We start from the raw sequence: 20,195 nt of genomic DNA on the forward strand, positions 1-20,195 counted from the left end.
CCGGGGTCCTCTGCAAAAGCAACAAGTGTGCTTACTGATTGAGCATCTCTCCAGCCCCGTGCCTCCACATTATTACTGAATCCGAGGCCCTCCTTTTTTCAGTAGCCGAACACTTACTTTATGCTGCTGCACAGTGTTGTCTGTTTTGTCTTTTTGGTATGTCATTGCCACCCCACCCTAGTGCCCAGGGCTTCGTGTAATACTAGGTAAGCAAATGATCCTATTTATTCCACGAGAACAAAGGTCTACGCAGTTGAGAAGAATGTCTGTACTGTTTGTTTTTTAAGGAGGGGGGGGCTCACATAACCCAGACAGATCTTGAACTGAGTATATAGGAAAAGGCTGATCCTGCTTTCACCTCCTGACGGCTGTGATTACAGATGTGTGCCACCATCAGTCTTTAAGAACCTGTTTTCGTTTGGCTTGGTTTTTCAAGCCAGGGTTTCTCTGTGTAGCAGCCCTGGCTGTCCTGAACTCTGTAGATCAGAGGCTGACTCTATGCTCATAGAGATCCACCTACCTCTGCCTCCCAGGTGCTGGGATTAAAGGCATGCACCACTATGCCTGACTAAGAGCATTGTTTTCATGGGGTGTAACACTCCTTTAATTCAGAAAGGCAGAGACAGGTGTATTTCTGTGAGTTCGAGGCCGGCCTGGTCTACATAGCAAGCTCCAGGACAGCCAGGACTACATAGAGAAACCCTGCTTCAAAAAACAAAACAAAAAAAAAATGAAATAAAAAAATAAAAAGCTGTATTTGGGCTGTAGAGGTGTACGCCTTTAATCCCAGCACTTGGGGGGCAGAGGCAGGCAGATCTCTGTGAGTTCAAGGCCAGACTGGTCTACACAGCAAGCTCCAGGACAGCCAGGACTGCACAGAGAAGCAAAAAAAAAAAAAATATTTTTTGGGGGGGGGAGTGAGTAGGGCTGAGGGAGAGTGCGGTGGACACTGTGTGCATATGCTTCTGGGTGCATGCATAGGGGGGCAGAGGCCAGAGTCTTCTCTGGGTGTTTCCCTCATTTCGAGACAGAATCTCTCCATTGAACCTGAAACTTCAGGCTAGTTCAACTAAACTGGCCAGCCAGCAAGCCCCAGGGGTCTTCCTGTCCACCTTCTCAGTGCGGGGAGCTGGGGGGGGGGGTTACACCCAGCTGTGTATATATGAATGTTGGGGATCAGGGTGTACATGGCAAGCACTTGAACTTGAGTGTCTCCCCAACCTTCGTTATTAAAAATTTCGATTGCATTACTATATGAAAACACTCCTCAGAAGTCATACCTGCAAACTTCCTTGAAAATAATATTAAATGCTGCTATGTGGCATCTTTGCACTGTGCATGCATCTTTCCATTTTTGCATCTTTATGATCCCGTTGACAATTTTTAGCCCCATAATTACAGGGGTGTATTGAGGTTTGGGAAGTCCAGTAACTTGCCTAAAGTTAGACATTTGGTGAAGGGGAGAATTAGGATTCAAAGGCAGGCCTTACTACAATCTTGCTTTTATTTATTTCAGCATTGTATTTTGTTGTATCCTCCTAGCAAACTGAAATTCAGGAACAGGAAACGTGAGTCCTCGGAAGTCTGACTTCTTTGAGATCCCCTGCCTTATGCTGGTTTTCTTGGGACATTCTGAGGTTATTCAGACTGACATGAAACTAGTAATCCCACTGCCTCAGCCTCCCCCCAATACTAGGATAACGGATACCCCTACTAGTCCAGTGGGACAGTTCATTTCATTCCTTTCTGTAAGGTTTTTCATCAATCACAGGTCCGTGAGGTGCCATAAAGAAAGTGTAGTTCCCAAGCCTACGGTCATGGGTCATCCGTAGAACAAAACTTGCCTTTTGCATACTAATGTAGGGACTTCAAACTTGGGGAAGGCAGAGCCAATTAGCACACTAGTGTTGTTTCATAGGTCATGCTTTATTAAAGATTTTTTTAAATTTTTATTTTATGTGCATTAGTATTTTTGCCTGTGTGTATGTAAGTGTACCACATGCATGCCTGGTGCCCCTAGAGACCAGACGTCAATGGATCGCTGAAACTGGAATTACAGACAGTTCCCATGTGATTTCTGGGAACAGAACCCAGGTCTTTTGCAAGAGTAGCAAGTACTCTTAACTGCTGAGCCTTCTCTCTCCAGCCGCTAACCAGTGTACAAACTGTGTTTGGAGGGGGGTGGGCAGAGAGTTACATATTAAGTTTCAGACTGGCTAGGGCCATATATCAAGACCTTGTCTCAAAAAAAAAAACAGTTGAGGTTGGGCATGGTGGGGCATGCCTTTGTCAAAAAAAAAAAAAAAAGGCCAGGAATGGGATCAAATCAAAACCAGCCCTGGCATCGCCTAACCCCAGCAGAGGCATGCAGAGTTCTAGGCCAACCTGGTCTACATTGTGATGTGCAGGTCAGCCAGGGCTAAATAGTGAGACCCTGTCTTTAAAAACCAAGAACCAAAGCAGTGGCCCACGCCTTTATTTCCTTTATTTTGGGTTGCAGAGGGAGGCAGATCTCTGTGAGTTCAAGGCCAGCCTGGTCTACAGAGCGAATTCCAGGGCAGGCTCCAAAGCTACAAAGAAACCTTGTCTCAAACAAAAAAACAAACAACAAACAAAAAAACAACCAAGGACCAGGGCTGGAAAGAGAGCTTAGAGATTAAATTGAAAAGTACTGGTAGCTCTTACCAACAGTAAGTAATAACTCCAGTTCCAGGAGACCTGATGCCTCTTCTCAGCTCCTAGAGCTCTGTACACATGTGGTGTACATACATACATACTCTCAAGCACACACATATACACATAAAATTAAATAAAAACAACAACAATAGTGCAAGGAGCCGTAACATGGCTCACCGGGTAAATACACTTGTAATTAATTAAGCCTGGTTGCCTGAATTCAGTCCCCAGGACTCAAGCAATGGAAGTAGAGAACCTCTGCCATCTACTTCTGTGTCTTGGTGGACAGACAGGTCCTTACTCCACAGTAGTGCCCTAGAAAGAGAATACAGTGTATTGCAATTTAGTAACTGTCTTTCCCACTTTTGCCACTTGGGCTGTGTAACCTTTTCAAAGGAAACATGAATAGTCTTAGGGTTCCCTCTTGAATGCTTGAGTGGATCCCTTCTGCCCTCACCAGGAGTCAGGCTTAGTTTTGGCCAGCATTAACTTTTTTGTTGTTGCTTTGTTTAGTTTGGGGTTTTTGAGACAAGGTCTCTCAATGCAGTCCTAGCTTTCCTGGAACTTGCAGTGTAGACCAGGCTGGCCTCAAACTCATAGAGATCCTCCTGCCTCTGTCCCTGGAATGCTGGGGTTAAAAGAACACACCACCACACCTAGCAGTATTAACTTTGAATAGATTTGCAGATACAATACAAAACTCATTTGGGGAATGATATTTGAAGCCCACATCAAATAAAGACATTGAACCAGGTTATTTGAGGACACCTCACACTGCATAAGACGGCCTTTTGCTCAACGTGAAGGGGTAAATTGCTTATCTGTAGGTTATATCTATTAGTGCGTATTTTAGTTGACTATATAGAGAGATTGATATTTATTGGTTGTCTTAATGATGTTCTGGGAAATGTATCATAAAGAGATTTTGTATGGAGCGTGTTCTTACAGACTTACATAGTATAGACCACCACACTCCTAGGTCAACAGAAAACTGGCTGGAGCTGGTGTTCTTCTTCTACCATTTGAGTCCCGGGGACTGAACTCAAGTAGTCAGGCCTTAGTTTCGGTCTGAGGATGTCTTAGAGGTGAGAACCGGTGGCTGGCCACTCTGCTCCTCTCATCTTTCAGTTTTCACCCCCTATTATTTGGTTTAGGGTTTTAATTATTAAGGCCAATTAAAATTCACGTTACATAAAAACATTTTATCTGTAACGGGTAACGCTCTAAATTAATGATTAAAAGTGTAGCAGATTCAGAGCTGAGGAGATGGTCCATCAGGAAGAAACGCTGGCTGCGGAAGTCTGGGGGAATCACTTGCTGTCTCAGTTCAATCCCCAGAATTTAGGTAAAAGTGGAAAGAGAGAGCCCACTCCACAAAGTTGTCCTTTGGCCTCCACAGGCACAGGGGAGCACCGTACACATACATAATGATAATAAATATTTTAAAAGCTGCTTTAGTACATCAAACCTACTCTGTCATAGTTTGGCCCATCGTAAGTGTGATCAGCATGCTTACCCTAGCCCGAAGATGGACAAAATCATCTAACTCAAGCCTGAGTTTAGCCACGGTGGAACTTATCTTTGTAGTTACCTGTAATCTATCTATTTGGGTGGGTGAGGCAGGGGGATTGAAGTTTGAGGCTATTTAAGGTAGAGGATGTAACTTAGTGGCTGGGTTGCTTACCATGCATGAGGGTCCTGGGTTCAGTTTCCAGTACCTCTTCTCCCAAGCCTGTTTTATGAGAAATCAGTTGTTTGCCCTGGTGATCCTGGGCTGCTTGGGAGCCATAGCTAATGCCCAGCGTGGCAAGAAAGCTGTATGGCAAATGAGTAGCCTGCATGTGTTTTTGCTTTCCTACCATATTATAATTGCAAGGGTCTTCTTGTTGTTGTTGTTGTTCTTTTGATTTCTGTTTGTTTTTGAGACAGGGTCTCACTGTGTAGCCTAGGCTATCTTGGAACTTACCATGTAGACCAGGCTGGCCCCAAACTCACAGAGATCAACCTCCCTCCTCTGTCTCTGGTTCCTAAGTGCTGGGGTTAAAGGCAACTGCCATCACACCTGCCTTCAACATGGCGAATCTGTAATCTCAGAACTCAGGTGAAGTATAGGCTAGAAGGGGCCTAGGCTGGAGGTTCGCCTTCATATTCCACAAGGAGACTGAGGCATAGCAGGAGATAGCCTGCCCAGAATCACAGTATATAGAGGTGGGGTCTTTTTGCTCAGGCCGTCTCTGCTGTGCTGAGCCACTGGGTCCTGGAATCTTAGACCTCTCTTTCCAGATGACATTAATTAAGATTGTTTTCCTGGGGGAAGGAATCTATACCCCCAAGAGTCCCATGGCTCTGGCTTACCTTATAGAAAAGTACAGAGACCCTGCTCTATGGAGAGGCCCCCTCCCAAGCCAGAACCCACCCCAACCCCTCCCCCCACACACACACATACACATACCATGCTCTGCTGAGTACTGAAGCAGGAGACTGCTTGTCTTTGGTGCTGTGTGTGCAAGAAATAGAGGCTGAAGGAGGAATGTTTTGTGGACAGGTGGACTATAAATGATACTCATTCTCCTTTCTGACCATCTGTGGCTTCCGGGTCTTTAGGATCTTAGGACCATTTCATTTTGTTTTTGTTGTTAGACCCAAATATATGTAACCTTCAGTGTCATAAATGCTTGCAGCCGCCACATCCACTGCTCAGCAGCTTCTAGAACTTTCACCTTCCGTAACTGACACTCTGCTTATTCACCAATTAACCAGCTTTCTACATATTATTTCATTTTAAGAAATGGTATAGTGTTTATTTTCATAATGTTAAAAATAAGCATTCTTACCATTATTATTTTAATGCCAGGCAGGCTGTTGTGCAGTCTGGCTGGCCTGCAAAATTGCTGTGCAGATTCGGTTATCTGCCTGCCTGTGCCTCTGGGTGCACACTCATGCACGAGGCTGGGATTTAAGGTGTGTGTGCCACCAATGGCCGCCGCGACCACCCCCCTTTTTTGGTATGTATAAATGACTGTGAAAGTGGGGCTTGAACTGGAGCCTCAAGGATGCCAAGGAAGTGCCCAGCTGTGGGCATTTCTCTGTGGGAAAAATGACATGCCGCTTCGTGAGAAGGCTCTTTCCCCACCCTGGGGTGGGTGGTCGACAGCAGGGGCTCTCTGACCCAAACACCCCCAGACTCATCGGCACAGTGCAGATGGACGGAGAGCATATAGCAAACTGGTCACTCCAGCGCCATCTGTGGGGGCTTGTGGGGGGGGGCAGAAGGCACATTCCGAAACAGCTGACTCTCCCGCTGAATGGATCAGCAAATTTTGGGGGACTGCAACTTTCCTGCCCAGCTGCTGGGCTTTTCCTTCTCCAAACTGGAGCTTCCGAGCCTGGGGGAGGGGCGGCCCCTAGGAGGCTCGGGGCGCTTGGGGGCAGGGCAAGTGCATTCCTTTCTTTAAGGAACCTGACCAGACTTTAAGGTCAGGGCCCAGGGAAGAACGGGACTGCTGAGTTACCTCTACCCCGCGGAGTTCTCTTGCTCCCTTTCCCTCCCCCACTCTTAATGATCTTTCCATTACAGAACCCAGACCAGGAAGTGCATGACAGGTCGCAGCTGCAGACACATGGCTGGGAGGCCTGGGCTCCCTGCCAGTAGTGGGAGGGTCCAAGCTACCTCCCTAGCAACAGGACCACCACCCTGTAACACACCCCCACCCCCACCCCGGGCCAACAACTTGGCAGAGATGTTCTTGGGCGCTCTGTCGGTTGGTTAGTGACCAATAGTCGTTTTGATGGGTATTTAGGAAGTGACTTCCGGTGAAGGAGAACCTGGCTGGGTTCACCTGCTTACCACCCCCACGTCGGTTCACAGTCTCCATCTATTTTAACCCAAAACTGAAGCTACCTAATGGGTGTGTTCGAACGTGCACGTGTGTGTTGGGGGAGGGTGTCAATAGGCCGTCTCGATGTGTCCACAAACCCTTTTCCTTTCTGATTTGGTCAGGATTCAGGCCATGTTGTATGTCGGTGCACGTATGTGTATGTGGAGTGGAGGATAGCGCCCCGGAAGCATGGGTTTTGCAAGCACCCAGGCCCAGGTTTGTGATCTGAAGCCGCTTAGGTTTTTTTTTTTTAACTCTCCGCCGGGGACGGCTCTTCCCATTTAGACTTGCTCAGGAAATGTTAGTGGACCCTCCACGGCCCTAGGACGCAGTTGTCACGGAGGAGTTTGTCTCCGCTGCCAGCTGTGCTGTTGGCTCTCTTCCCTGAATCTGCCATGGCTGCATTCTTCTGGTGCCAACTGAGACACGGTGACTCAAACTTCTGGGAGCCCTGAGCACAGCCCGCCCTTCCTTGAGCTGCAGGGCAATCCTCACCTCCCCTCTTTGGTTCTTTCTGGCCAGTGAGCTAGGAGAGAGAGAGAGGAGCAAAATGTATTAAGGAACCAGCTGGGGGAAAGGGTACAGGAAGATTTTTTTTCCCCCTGCTTGATTCAGGGTTTTTTTCAGCAGAGCCAGAAGTTTTTCTGGGAGAAGAGGAAAGACTTGATTCCTTTGTTAATCTCTTAATTGCAATCCTTCCAGCTGGACCGGGCTGCAGTGGGAATGGGGGCCACCAGGGCCCAGGTACCATATTCCCAGTGGGGAAAAAGTACAGGTAATGAATGATACTGCGAGGTAAAGTTGGAGCCCCGACTGAACACACTTGTGATGCCCGCCTTTGTCTTAAGGTTGAAACTCTTGGCCTAGGACTCCCAAGTAAGGTTCTGCCTGTTACCTCCTCCTGCCCAGCTCCTGGGGAGCTGATTTTGGGGGGTCATGTGGTGGAGGCAGAGACCCTATCTGTGGCTTTGGCCATCATGGGCAGCCCTGCACCAAATTACAGTGATGAGGTGGGACACACAAAAGGCTGAAATCTTTTCTTAATAAAAACAAAACAAAACTTCGGCCCCAAGCCCCTGGGCTCCTGAATGGCGATGGCTTCCTGTCAGGATTAGCTCGGCTGCCTGGGCATGTGTGTGCTGCCTTTCTCCTCAGGAAATACCTTTAGTAAGCCCCGGTGGAGTCCCCATGGCAACGAGAGAGGGGACCTGCTGACAGAGGCCATTCAGCCCTCCTTGTTCCTCGGCCCCTTTGTTGTCGGCTTTATTGCAGCCCCTATGGCAAGCCCCATGGTTTGCGCCATTTTTGTCAAGCCGAAAGTGGAGTTTTACATTTTAACGGGCTGTTCTGGCAGCGGGCCCCATTTGCATGCAAAATGTTCCTCCTTGCTCCTTTCCCTTTTCTATTAAAAACACAGAAACAAAACAAAACAAAACCTGTCCAAACCCTCAGGTCAGGGCCCTGGATGCTGCTGACAGGGAGACAGGCCCTGGTAATTGATTGGCGCTCCTGTTTCCCCTGCCGCACACCTATGCGCCCCCATTTTTGCAGCGTCCCTTCATGGAGGGGATTTTAGGAGTCAGATCTCTCAAGGCTCCTTCTCTAAGCCCCGTCCCTCGTAGACTAATAGTTCTCATCTGGGATTCCACTTTGCCTACTTGGTCTGTCTTGGTCTTACTAAAGTAAGTTTTCGGTTCCATTTCAAAGTCAAAATAACGTAATAAAAAGCCTCTGCTGAGGGCCCCTGGAGTCCCGCAGTGCTGTTCTTGGTCCCTTTTAAGTTGCTTTCAAAGCCACCCCGAATTCCTCCCTCATTTATCTCTGGGGGCTTATGCCAAGACCGTAAACACTGTTAGACCACCATCCCCTGCGTGCTACCCAGGTGAACACGGCTAGACCCCCCCCCCCCCGCGTGTTACCCAGATGAACACGGCTAGACCACCATCCCTGCCTGCTACCCAGGTGAACACAGCTAGACCACCATCCCCGCGTGCTACCCAGGGGAACACGGCTAGATCACCCCCCCCCCGCGCGTGTTACCCAGGTGAACACAGCTAGACCAACATCCCTGCATGCTACCCAGGTGAACACGGCTAGACCACCATCCCCGCGTGCTACCCAGGTGAACACTGCTAGACCCCCCCCCCCGCGCGTGTTACCCAGGTGAACACGGCTAGACCACCATCCCCGCATGTTACCCAGGTGAACACGGCTAGACCCCCCCCCCGCGCGTGTTACCCAGGTGAACACGGCTAGACCACCATCCCCGCATGTTACCCAGGTGAACACGGCTAGACCACCGTCCCCGCATGTTACCCAGGTGAACACGGCTAGACCCCCCCCCCCCGCGCGTGTTACCCAGGTGAACACGGCTAGACCACCATCCCCGCATGTTACCCAGGTGAACACGGCTAGACCACCATCCCCGCATGTTACCCAGGTGAACACGGCTAGACCACCCCCTCCCCCCGCGTGTGTTACCCAGGTGAACACTGCTAGACCACCCCCTCCCCCCGCGTGTGTTACCCAGGTGAACACGGCTAGACCACCATCCCCGCATGTTACCCAGGTGAACACGGCTAGACCCCCCCCCCCGCGCGTGTTACCCAGGTGAACACGGCTAGACCACCATCCCCGCATGTTACCCAGGTGAACACGGCTAGACCACCATCCCCGCATGTTACCCAGGTGAACACGGCTAGACCACCATCCCCGCATGTTACCCAGGTGAACACGGCTAGACCACCATCCCCGCATGTTACCCAGGTGAACACGGCTAGACCACCGTAACCCGCATGTTACCCAGGTGAACACGGCTAGACCACCATCCCCGCATGTTACCCAGGTGAACACGACTAGATCACCCCCCCCCCCGCGCGTGTTACCCAGGTGAACACGGCTAGACCACCATCCCCGCATGTTACCCAGGTGAACACAGCTAGACCACCATCCCCGCATGTTACCCAGGTGAACACAGCTAGACCACCGTCCCCGCATGTTACCCAGGTGAACACGGCTAAACCACCATCCCCGCATGTTACCCAGGTGAACACGACTAGATCACCCCCCCCCCGCGCGTGTTACCCAGGTGAACACGGCTAGACCACCATCCCCGCATGTTACCCAGGTGAACACAGCTAGACCACCATCCCCGCATGTTACCCAGGTGAACACAGCTAGACCACCGTCCCCGCATGTTACCCAGGTGAACACAGCTAGACCACCGTCCCCGCATGTTACCCAGGTGAACACAGCTAGACCACCGTCCCCGCATGTTACCCAGGTGAACACGGCTAGACCACCATCCCCGCATGTTACCCAGGTGAACACGGCTAGACCACCATCCCCGCATGTTACCCAGGTGAACACGGCTAAACCACCATCCCCGCATGTTACCCAGGTGAACACTGCTATACCACCACCACCACCCCACCCCCCCCCCCCCCCGCGCGTGTTACCCAGGTGAACACGGCTAGATCACCATCCCCGCCTGCTACCCAGGTGCCTTTCTCCCTTCTTTTTTTTTTAAATTTTTTGTTTGTTAGTTTTTTGAGACAGGGTTTCTCAGTGTGACAGTCCTAGCTGTCCTGGAACTAGCTCTTGTAGACCAGGTTGGCCTCGAACTCACTGCCTCCCGAATTCTGGGATTAAAGGCATGCAACTCCACTACCCGGCTCTCCCTTCATTTTCTTTCTCTCTTTCTTTCTTTCTTCCTTCCTTCCTTCCTTTCTTTCTTTCCTTTTTTCTTTCTTTCTAAGCTATTTACTTATCTTTAGTCTATATGCATTGATGTTTTGCTTGTGTGATGATGTTGGATCTCCAGGAACTGTTGTGAGCTGCCATGTAGGTGCTGGGAATTGAACCTGGGTCCTCTGGAAGAACAGCCAGTGCTCTTAACCATTGAGACATCGCTTCAGCCCTTCCTTCATTTTCTTAACCCCAAAGTCCCAACCAAAAGCAATTAACAGGGATGACCCTGAGATATCTTTCAAAGGACCTGTGTCTGGATTTTGTGGAGGGAGTCCTATGGTGCCTAAGATGTCATTACCATTCCTGACCTTTGAGAGGGGATGCGGCACTATGTAGATCAATCGTTTTAGCAGTCAGGCAACGGGGCTGATAAACAAATGAAGCCACGAACACTTTCAAGTTCATGGCGGGGGTACATTTAAAAACAAAATAAAGGCCAGGCTGAGGCAGGAGGATCTTACTTTGGATCACCTCGTGCCTCATGGGGAGGGGTGTGCAGAGCAGGGCAGGGGAAACCATCTCTAAATGAACACACCTTTAATCCCAGCACTGAGGAGGCAGAGGCAGGTGGTTGTCTGTGTGGGTGAGTTTCAGGCCAGCCAGGGATATGTAGTGAGATTCTTAGAGACCAAAAAAAGGACCACACTCAGCTGGTAATAGACTGCTCACCTAGACTTTGGGAGGTCCCGTGTTCAGTCCTTCGCGCCAGGTCAAGTGGGCATGGTGGTAAGCAGCTGGAATGCCAGCCTTCCTCCTCAGTGTTCAAGGAAGGAGCGAGGAGTAATTTGAAGTAAGGAGGCAATTTGTTGTTGTTGTTGCTGCTGCTGTTGTTAGAGAAAGACATTTAAGAGATGCAAAGTCTCTAGAAAGGCAAAAAGCTAAATATAAGGTATAATGAGGAAGTGAGGAGACCGGACCACTGAGGCAGGGGAGAGGAGATAACAGGAATGACACTGGATTTTGTTTTGTTTTTTGAGGTCGGGTTTCCCTGTATAGCCCTGGCTGTCCTGGAACCCTCTCCGCAGACCAGGCTGGCCTCGAACTCACAGAGATCCGCTTGCCCCTGTCTCCCAAGTGCTAGGGACTATGGCATGCGACACCATGCCCAGCAACTCTGGATTCCTGAGGAGGAAAGAACCTGGGGATCTCAGCATGTAAGAGGACAGGAGCCAGCATGTCATGTGTGTTCTGGAGCCTGGGCCTCTCTGACGACTCTCATCTTGGACCTGGGCCAAGGAGAAGGCTCACTGGCCCGTTTGCCTAATGTTCTTCTTCTGCAGTGGCCTGGGGGAGGGGTGATGGAAGGGTGAGGACGGGGTGGTGTGGTGGTGACATCGGAGGTTATCAGCTCCAAACTGCCAGTGAAGGGTGAGGAGACAGGTGTCTGCTGAGCCAGGGAATACAGCGTGAGAACTGGGAGTGTCTCCCTGTGACCAGGACTTTGCTGTGCACACCACCAGTGGATCATCCCACACTGCCTAGAACACGCTTGGGATGATAAGTGTAGGGGAGGGGCCTGGGACACAGTTGACCAGACGTCTCAAGCCTTTTCGTTATGTGACTTTGCAGGAAGGCTCACAGCCTCCACATCTTTCAAGTGGGGAGCAGCAGCACCAATAGCATGATCACAAACAGACATAGTTGTAGAGTATCCCGTGCAATGCCCCAAAGGGGCATCATATCAGGAGTGTGCCATGTGGAGGGTACCTCGCATCCCCAGAACTGGTCAGTCGCAGGGGGTCCTTCAAGTTAAAAGCACTGGGGTCTTTTGCTTGTTTGGTTTTGCTTTGTTTATTTTGAGATGGGGGTCTCAGTGTGTGGCCCTGGCTGCCCTTAAATACACAGAGATCTGCTTGACTCTGCCTCCTGAGTGTTGGGACTTGAGCTGTGGTTGTATATGTCTACACTCAGCAAGGTGAAAACATCCTTTTTTGTCTTGTTGCAAGACAGGGTTTCTCTGTGCAGACCAGGCTGTCCTGGACCTTGTTCTGTAGACCAGGCTGGCCTCCAACTCAGATCCTCCTGTTCCACCACCACCAGGCCATGCCTATGAGGAAATGGGGGAGGGAAGGAGAGTAAGCCCAGAGCGGCCAATTTAGAATCTCTTACAAGAAGGTTAGGGGACACCGGGGACCTTAGATGGCATCGCTGTTTTGGAACTGTAATGGCTTTACCATTCTCTAACAGTCAAAGACTAGAAAGACATGGTGAAACTAAGTTGTGTGTGGTAACTCATGCTATCCCATCGCTCCAGAGGCCAAGGCAGGAGGCTTGCCATAAATTAAGGGCACTATGAGCTTCATGGTAAATGTAAGACCAGCCTGTTCTGTCTCAGCAACAACAAAAACCCAAGGTAAACAAAAGGTGAGCTGGATCCTGGATAGATGTGTGTTCTGAAGGTCCAGGGCACTTGGGTTTGAGTCCCAGTTCTCCCGCTTACTGCCCGGGAGGATTGTCTAAATGAACCCCGTGTTTCCCGCACCTCCATTCTCCCTGACTGCAATAAGGATATACTAACAGTACCTCTTTCACAGGGTTGCTGTGGGGGCTTGATGAGGCAGCACACGATGACAACGGTACGTGGCATATGATACACTCCACAGCCATACAATAGACCGAGCACAACTGTAGTGGGATGTTTGTACACCGTGTGGAGATGTAGTACTGTGATTGGTGCAATAAAGAGCCGAATGGCCAATAACGAGGCGGGAGGTGTAGGTGGGACTTCAGGGAGAAAGGGGAAGAGAAAGAATCTGGGAGTGTGGATGTCGCTAGAGGCTTCGAAGTCGGAACGGTATGGGACAGAGGCCACCAGGCCACCTGACAAAATGTAGGTTAATAAGGACAGGTTAAATTGAGCTGTAAGAGCTAGTTGGGGAAAGGCCTAAGCTAAGGCCTGGCTTTCATAATTAAGTCTCCATGTTGTTATCAGGAAGCTGGTAGTCCTACAAAAGGAAGTCCAGCTATACACCGTGAACTCCATAAGGCTGCTTGCAGATAAAATGAGGGCCTGGAGAAAAGCGTGGCTCTGTTGTGTGGGGGCATCTTGTTTGCACAGTTGTTTAAGTATCCCGAGAGGGGAGGCTTCACACAGGGTGAACGGCGATGTGTGTTGTCCAACTTCGTGGAGTCACACGAAGACGCAGGCTTTGGGCATGCATTGCCTTTAGCCCAAGTTGGATTTTATAGAACCAAGGTTGGGGAAGGACGTGATATGTTTTTATAAGTTTCTAAAATTGCATTTACTGATTTTTAATGGGGTCTGTGTGCGCTTGTACATGTTTGCCACGGTGCATGCGTGGCGGTCAGAAGGCAGCTTGTAGGGGTCGGTTCTCTCCACCACTCAAGTCCTGGAGGGGGAGCGCAAGTCAGGCTTTGACCAAGCGAGCATCCTGCCGGCCAGGAGGTGATATTTTAACACAGAATGCTTTCCAGCTCTGTTTATTCATGTGGCGCGAGTTACTGCATTTATGGTCTCCACAGCCAGGTATGTCCCCAGGGATGTCTTTAATGGCTGTCTTCTATTGACCGCTGTACAAGCTGAAGTGTAATAAGATTTGTATGGATTTGGGCCTAGATAGGGCTCATGTCAGAAAGCAGATTTAGAGTCAAGAGATCTGATCAACATACTTAGGCCAGAATTACCTGCTACATGACTGGAACATTTCTGGTCAGCTCAGCCATAAGCAAAAATGCCACCCCTCTTTCCTTGGCTTGTTGGGAAGTTACGTAGCCAAAATATTTGGGGGACAAATAGGAAGGGGGCAATCGGGTTTCATTCACATTCATTGATGTAAAAGCCCTATGAAAAAGATCTTCCTGTGCGTAGCCAAAATATTTGGGGGACAAATAGGAAGGGGGCAATAGGGTTTCATTCACATTCATCGATGTAAAAGCCCTATGAAAAAGATCTCCTTCCGGTGCCCTTTGTGGCCAAAGATTACTGAAGCGTGGTCCTCCCTTCTGCTCGGGTCTGAGAAGCAGGATAGGGCTAGCACATCCTTTCCCTCTGTCTTAGGGAATACTGGCCCAGCCTGTTTTCGTGGGCTTTTTCATCTGCATCAAGCCTGTGTATCTCTGGCTGTCCTGGAACTCACTCTGTAGACTAAACTAGCCTCAAACTCACAGAGATCCGCCTGCCTCTGCCTCCCAAGTGCTGGGATTAACAGCTTACACCACCACCACCTGGCTTTAGAAGACCTTAGATCAGAGGACAACTTTCAGGAATTGGTTCTCTTCTGGTGGATTCTAAGGGTCAAACATGGGTCATTAGGTTTGGCAGGAAGTAAGTGCCTTTACCCGGAACCATCTGGCTGGTTGGTTAGTCCTGTACTTAATCTAAGTCACATTCTTCAGGAATTGAAATGCTGATTTCTAGTGGCTGAGCCTTCACAATAAAAGTAGCGGTTAGCTGCTCTCTCATTGGCTGATATACCTGCTCCAAGTAGCAGCTAGCTGCTCTCTCATTGGCTGATAAACCCTCTCCAAGTAGCAGTTAGCTGTTCTCTCATTGGCTGATGAACCTGCTTCCTGTAACTTTAGCCTATTGGTCCTGACTGAAAAATCCAGCTCACAGAAGCTAAAGAATGCCAAGTGTTGTTTGTCAGAGTAAGGGCCACACAATTTTTAACAACTGGGTTAGTGAACAGGGTCAAGGTTCAAGATCAGGACCCCTCTACAGGACAGTAACACAGGTAAGTATCAAGTTGGTCACCTTTCTGTCACCTCCTATGATAAATGACTTTGTCTCTGTTTTGTGAGAGCTTAACACATAAGGGCTCAGCTGTCAACTTAAAAGGCCTCCAATGCCCTACAGCCTCTTGGCTGATTTGTGAGTCCTCTAAAAGACCCATTTCTGTGTCCTGCCGTTAAGTGATATGAAAACATTGCATGAGTCACTTCTGTTCCGGGTTACTTGCTCGTTCTTAGGAGATGGTGTGGGCACTTGTCATCACCAGAGGCGGTCCTTCCCGCTGTCTTCCAGCTGTCCCTGGGATGTGACGGATTATACGCCAAAACACTATTCCACCATCACAAAGAAAGAAGTAGGCCAGGGCGGTGGTAGCACACGCCATTAATCCCATCACTCAGGAGACAGAGGCGTGCCTGGTCTACATATGAAGTTCCAGGATAGCCAGGGCTATACAGAGAAACCCTGTCCTGGAAAACAAAACAAACTAAATGAAAGGCATGGAGGAAGGGAAGAAGGAAGAAGGAAGAGAGAGACTGAGACAAATACTATGACATAGGAGGCCCAGCTTGGTCTCCGTAGAGAATGTATTTCAGGACAGCTAGGGCTATAAAAAGGCCAGGCAGGAGTCTATGGCTATGAATTTTCTTGCAGCATGGAGATAAAATCATCTAGCATTGCAATTTGGGGATGGTTTCCTAACTCTGAATATACAGTCAGTCCTCTATGTCTGTGGGTTCTGTGTTTGCTGATTCAGTAACTGTGAATGGAGAACCTTTGGACAAAGGGGTTTTTTTTTGTTGTTTTTTTTTTTTTTGTCTTTACTGAATTAAGCATGAAAACTTAAGCACTATCGTAGACTAAACGCTGCTGGGATGTTCCTGGTGAGTAGACTTTGTCTAATCTGAGTCAGGAGAACACAAGAGGTTTTGTTTGCTGTCGGCAGAAGTCCGGTTCCTGTGCAGGGAAGATGCAGCCGTACCAAGGCACAGCCAGGTTTGGGTCCAAGGCAGGGACATAGTTGGGTAGAGTGGGAAGATAGGTTGATAGGGACCATGGAGACCAAAAGGGTCTTACTTTATATCAAGGGCAAGACTTTTATGAGGACAGCTATACGAGACTATGTAAACCGGAGTGTGGGGATCGGGGAGTATGAACCCGACGTAAGAGGCTATCCCAAGATGGCTCTACGAGTGGGAGGAGGCATCCTGCAAACGAGAAAGCTGGTTCCTGAAAGTTCTGTGGAGCACAGAGATGCGTGTCTTTTCCACGCTGATCAGCACTGGCTGAAGTTTTGGCCCTGCAAACGGGCAGATTCTCTGGCTCCTTCCTTTAGGAGCAATGCCTGTTGTCTTTTTTTTCCTTTTGCCAAGTTTCTTTGGGAACTACATTTTGTCTCCGGGACCTGTGTGAGAAGGCTGTTTGATGGCTGAGCCTGAGAGTTTTTGAGTTCACTGTTGACCAATGGCTGGTGCAGCTTCTGAGCATCAGAATATTTCATCACTGTGGCCGCTCGAGGGAAATGAGATGGGATCGATAGGAGGAGCGTTTGCTGTCTTCCTTCAGGGTCAATTCCGAGCTGTTTGTCTTCTTTTGGCAACCCCGTAAACCATTAAAAATGGAAGGAACAGTTTGACACAGCTATTTTTAATCAGCCGTGTGCTCTGCTCTCCTGTGGTGTGTTCCTCAACCAGATACACAGAAATAAACACGTGTCCAGCCTTTCTGGTACCCAGGCCCTTTTAAAGGAGTCTGACTTTCTCCGTGGCCCAGTATTTAGGAGAGAGTCCTCAGGCTCATCGATGACAGTGTTTGAGCTCTTTGGGAGAAAAAAAAAACCGTGTGTAGCCCCCATGTACCTACGATTTCTAGTACAAATCAATGGAGCACTTCAGAGAGAGCCATTCAGATGAGAAGGGAGAAGCTGGACCGGTGGCTCAGAGGAGCCATCCCAGCTGGTTCCCACCACCCCGTCAGGTGACTCACAACCCTGCATGACTCCAGCTTTTGGTAATCTGATGCCTCCCATCCTCATAGGGACCCACACTCACGTGCATACGCCCGCAGACGGACACAGCCATATACTCATCAAGATGAGAAACAGTGCTGGAGCTCGGTGGCCCACGCAGAGCACTGGGTACCACCCCTAGCACTGCCAAAAAGTGTGGTTGAGGAAGTCACTCCACAGCGAGTTCGAGACTCCCTGAGACTCTGTCTCAGAAAATAAAAGCCTGGGTGTAAGCCAGGTGTGCCGATACACACCTTGAACCCCAGCACTCGGGGTGAAGAAGCAGCAGGTGAATCTCTGAGTTCCAGGCCAGCCAGGGCTACAAAGTAAGACCCTGCCTTCAAAAAAAAAGCCTGGATATAGTAGCAGGTACTCAGAATCCCCAAGTGACAGAGGCAGAAACAGGGAGATCTCGAGTTTGTAGTTAGTTGAGGATGGAGTTTAAAGGACAGAGGGGATTCAGGAAGAAAGACAGTAGGGAGACTGCCCAGTCGTTGGATCCATAAGTATTTAATAGGGCAGCTCTTAGTGGTGATCCATCACCTGCCAGTCTGAACACTGGTGAGAACCTAGAGAGAGGTAAAGGATGGGTCAGAGCAGGGGCTGAGCTGTTTCAGAGTCCCAGGGACCTACGCCCAATTCCACTTGAGCCTAGGCAGGTGGCAGGCACTTCTCCCTGGGATGCCTGGGGGGGGGGCGTGCGTGTGTCTTAGCTACTTTTCTGTTACTGTGAAGGGACACCAGAACCAAGGCAGTTGTTCATAGAAAGGAAAGCATTTAGTTTGGGACTTGCTTACAGTTTCAGGTGAGTCAATGACCATCTAGGTGGGGAGCTTGACAGGCAGGCACAGCACCAGATCAGTAGCCGAGAGCTTACATCTTAAACACAAGTTGGAGGGAGAGACAGACTGACTGGGAGAGACTGGGCCTGACTTGGGCTTTGGAAACCTCAAAGCCCACTACCAGTGACACCCCCCCCCCCCCGCCCAAGGTCATGCCTCCAAATCCTTCCCAGAACAGTTCTGCCAACTAGGGGTCAAACATTCAAATATATACGCTTTTTTTTGGGGGGGGGTGTCATTCTCATTCACACCACCACAGTGTGACCCTGTGTCTCTCGAGGAGGAAAGCGGGGTGCAGGAGAGTGTGCGTCCAGGCAGTGGATGAGAAAGGGTTTATGTGTGCCGTGTCTGCTGCCAGAGCAAATGCGCAGTTGTGGCAGCTGCAGGCCTTGGGCCTAACACCTGTTCTCTGGAGGCTCCCCTGAGCTGACCTCTCCTTGGCTGTCCCTCCCTCCCACATGAGCATCTGTGTTGCTAGAGGGCCAGGCCCCCACCCTCGCTGAGTCATGTGTACCCAGAGTCCTGGTCGAGCAAATGCCTGCTCTCATCTTGGGCGTGGGGGCTGCCGGGCGTGTGACGGGTTGGGTTTATCCACTAAGGGAAGAGTTGAAGCTGACAGGGCTGAAAAGGAATGGGGTGTTCTGGTGGGAAGTGGCTGTTCTTGGCAAAGAACTGAGCGGCATTTGGGGAAGGGGGCATTCTAGATAGAGGAAGACCTTTCCCCTTAGGATGGAGGAAGTTGAAACACTGCTTAATGCTGCTGCAGCTGCTTCCTAACTTCGACCTCTTTCTTCTTTGACTTATGGAGAAGTGGGGTGGAGGAGAAGAGCTGGGGGTCTCAGGTCGTCCATCATTTCCAACGGGTACACAGTCCAGTCCCCAGCTCTGTGGCCTCCACTGAGGCCCGGACAGTGCAGTGCCCTGTGGCTCACCTAACTCCCTTTCTCTCTCCTCCTCCTTTCCCCACTTGGCTCTTCTTCCTGGCCCCTGTGGGTGGCTGCAGCTCAGCCCTGGGGAGCCCCAGTGGAAGTGGAGTCTCTCCTGGTCCACCCTGGTGACCTGCTACAGCTTCGCTGCCGGCTGCGAGATGATGTGCAGAGCATCAACTGGCTGCGGGACGGGGTGCAGCTGGCGGAGAGCAACCGTACCCGCATCACGGGGGAGGAGGTGGAGGTGCGGGATTCCACCCCCGCTGACTCTGGCCTCTACGCTTGCGTGACCAGCAGCCCCTCTGGCAGCGACACCACCTACTTCTCCGTCAATGTCTCAGGTTGGTAGCAAAGCCCTCACCGTGTCCACTCCTCCCCACTTTATTTGCTGGTTTTAAAAGGGAGGCCAATTTCCTTCCCTTCCGTGATCTGCCCCCTACTCTGCTTCAGAGCTGCTGCCCACTAACACCGCTCCCTGCCCGCTGCGTGGCTTAGCTCTCAAGAGGTTGACCAGATAGGGCAGATGCCGGACCAGTGACCTGGGGCTGCTAAGATCCTACCTTGATGCTTTGGGCTGTTAAGACCCTGTGATTTTCCCCACCACAGCATGCCCCAGTCATGCTAAGTGGGGCCTCAGCCAGCTTCATCTTGTCAAGGCCTAGAGTTAGCAATTGGAGCCTAGGAACAGCATACGCTGTGAGGTCCCTGCTGTGCTGGGAAGGACTCGGGTACCCTGCCGTGTCCTGACTGTGTGGGAAATAACGCACCTGTTGTCTATCTCACGGAACATTATGAGTGTGACCAGGCAAGCCTAGAGCTCTGTGGTTGGGACTATGCTTCCTCTAGAATGTGATTTTGACAAAACCAGGATCTGAGAAAGAAAAGGTGGCACTTCTGATGTCAAGAGATGGCTCGGTACCTTCTCCCAGGCATCATTTAGAACGCGTCCCCAATTGGGGAACTTGGTTCCCTAAACCCCAAGAGTGGCAGGAGGAGTAGAGAGGCCTGGTAGCAAGCCCCCTCTTATTTTGAGACAGGGTCTCTCTACACAGCCCTGGCTGTCCTGGAATCCTGGAACTCACTATATAGACCAGACCAGCTACAAACTCAGAGATCTGCCTGCTTCTACCTCCCAAGTGCTGGGATTAAAAGTGTGCTCCACCATACCCGGTCTGTTTTTAAATGGGGAGCAAAGGCAGTTATAGCAGGCAATGGTGGTGCACACCTTTAATCCCAGCACTCCAGAGGATCTCTGTGACGTTGAAGCCAACTCAGTCTGCATCTCTACATGTGAGAGCTTGTCTTTATCAACGATTTTAAAAGGCAGCTCTGGGACTGGAGAGATGGCTCAGCTGTTAAGAGCCTTGATATTCTTGCAGGGGACCTGGCTTTGGTTCCTAGCACACACAGTGTGCTCACAAT

General features: G+C 50.1%; 1 protein-coding gene across 11 annotated transcripts in view; it reads left to right on the forward strand.

Moving 5' to 3' along the window:
- Window positions 1–20,195, forward strand: part of Fgfr1 (fibroblast growth factor receptor 1) — a 54,883-nt gene that overhangs the window by 19,311 nt on the left and 15,377 nt on the right. For 4 of the 11 annotated variants that reach the window (XM_075986399.1, XM_075986393.1, XM_075986395.1 and 1 more), the window contains exon 3: window positions 18,848–19,114. The exons of 3 other annotated variants lie outside the window; for them this stretch is intronic. In XM_075986399.1, the coding sequence (XP_075842514.1) occupies window positions 18,848–19,114 (267 nt within the window). Of the gene's footprint in view, window positions 1–12,838; window positions 12,881–18,847; window positions 19,115–20,195 lie in introns of all 11 variants that reach the window. 4 more of the 11 variants (XM_075986394.1, XM_075986391.1, XM_075986392.1 and 1 more) reach the window with 2 other exon arrangements.

Source organism: Microtus pennsylvanicus, chromosome 9, assembly GCF_037038515.1.
Source record: "Microtus pennsylvanicus isolate mMicPen1 chromosome 9, mMicPen1.hap1, whole genome shotgun sequence".
NCBI classification, from domain to species: Eukaryota; Metazoa; Chordata; class Mammalia; order Rodentia; family Cricetidae; genus Microtus; species Microtus pennsylvanicus.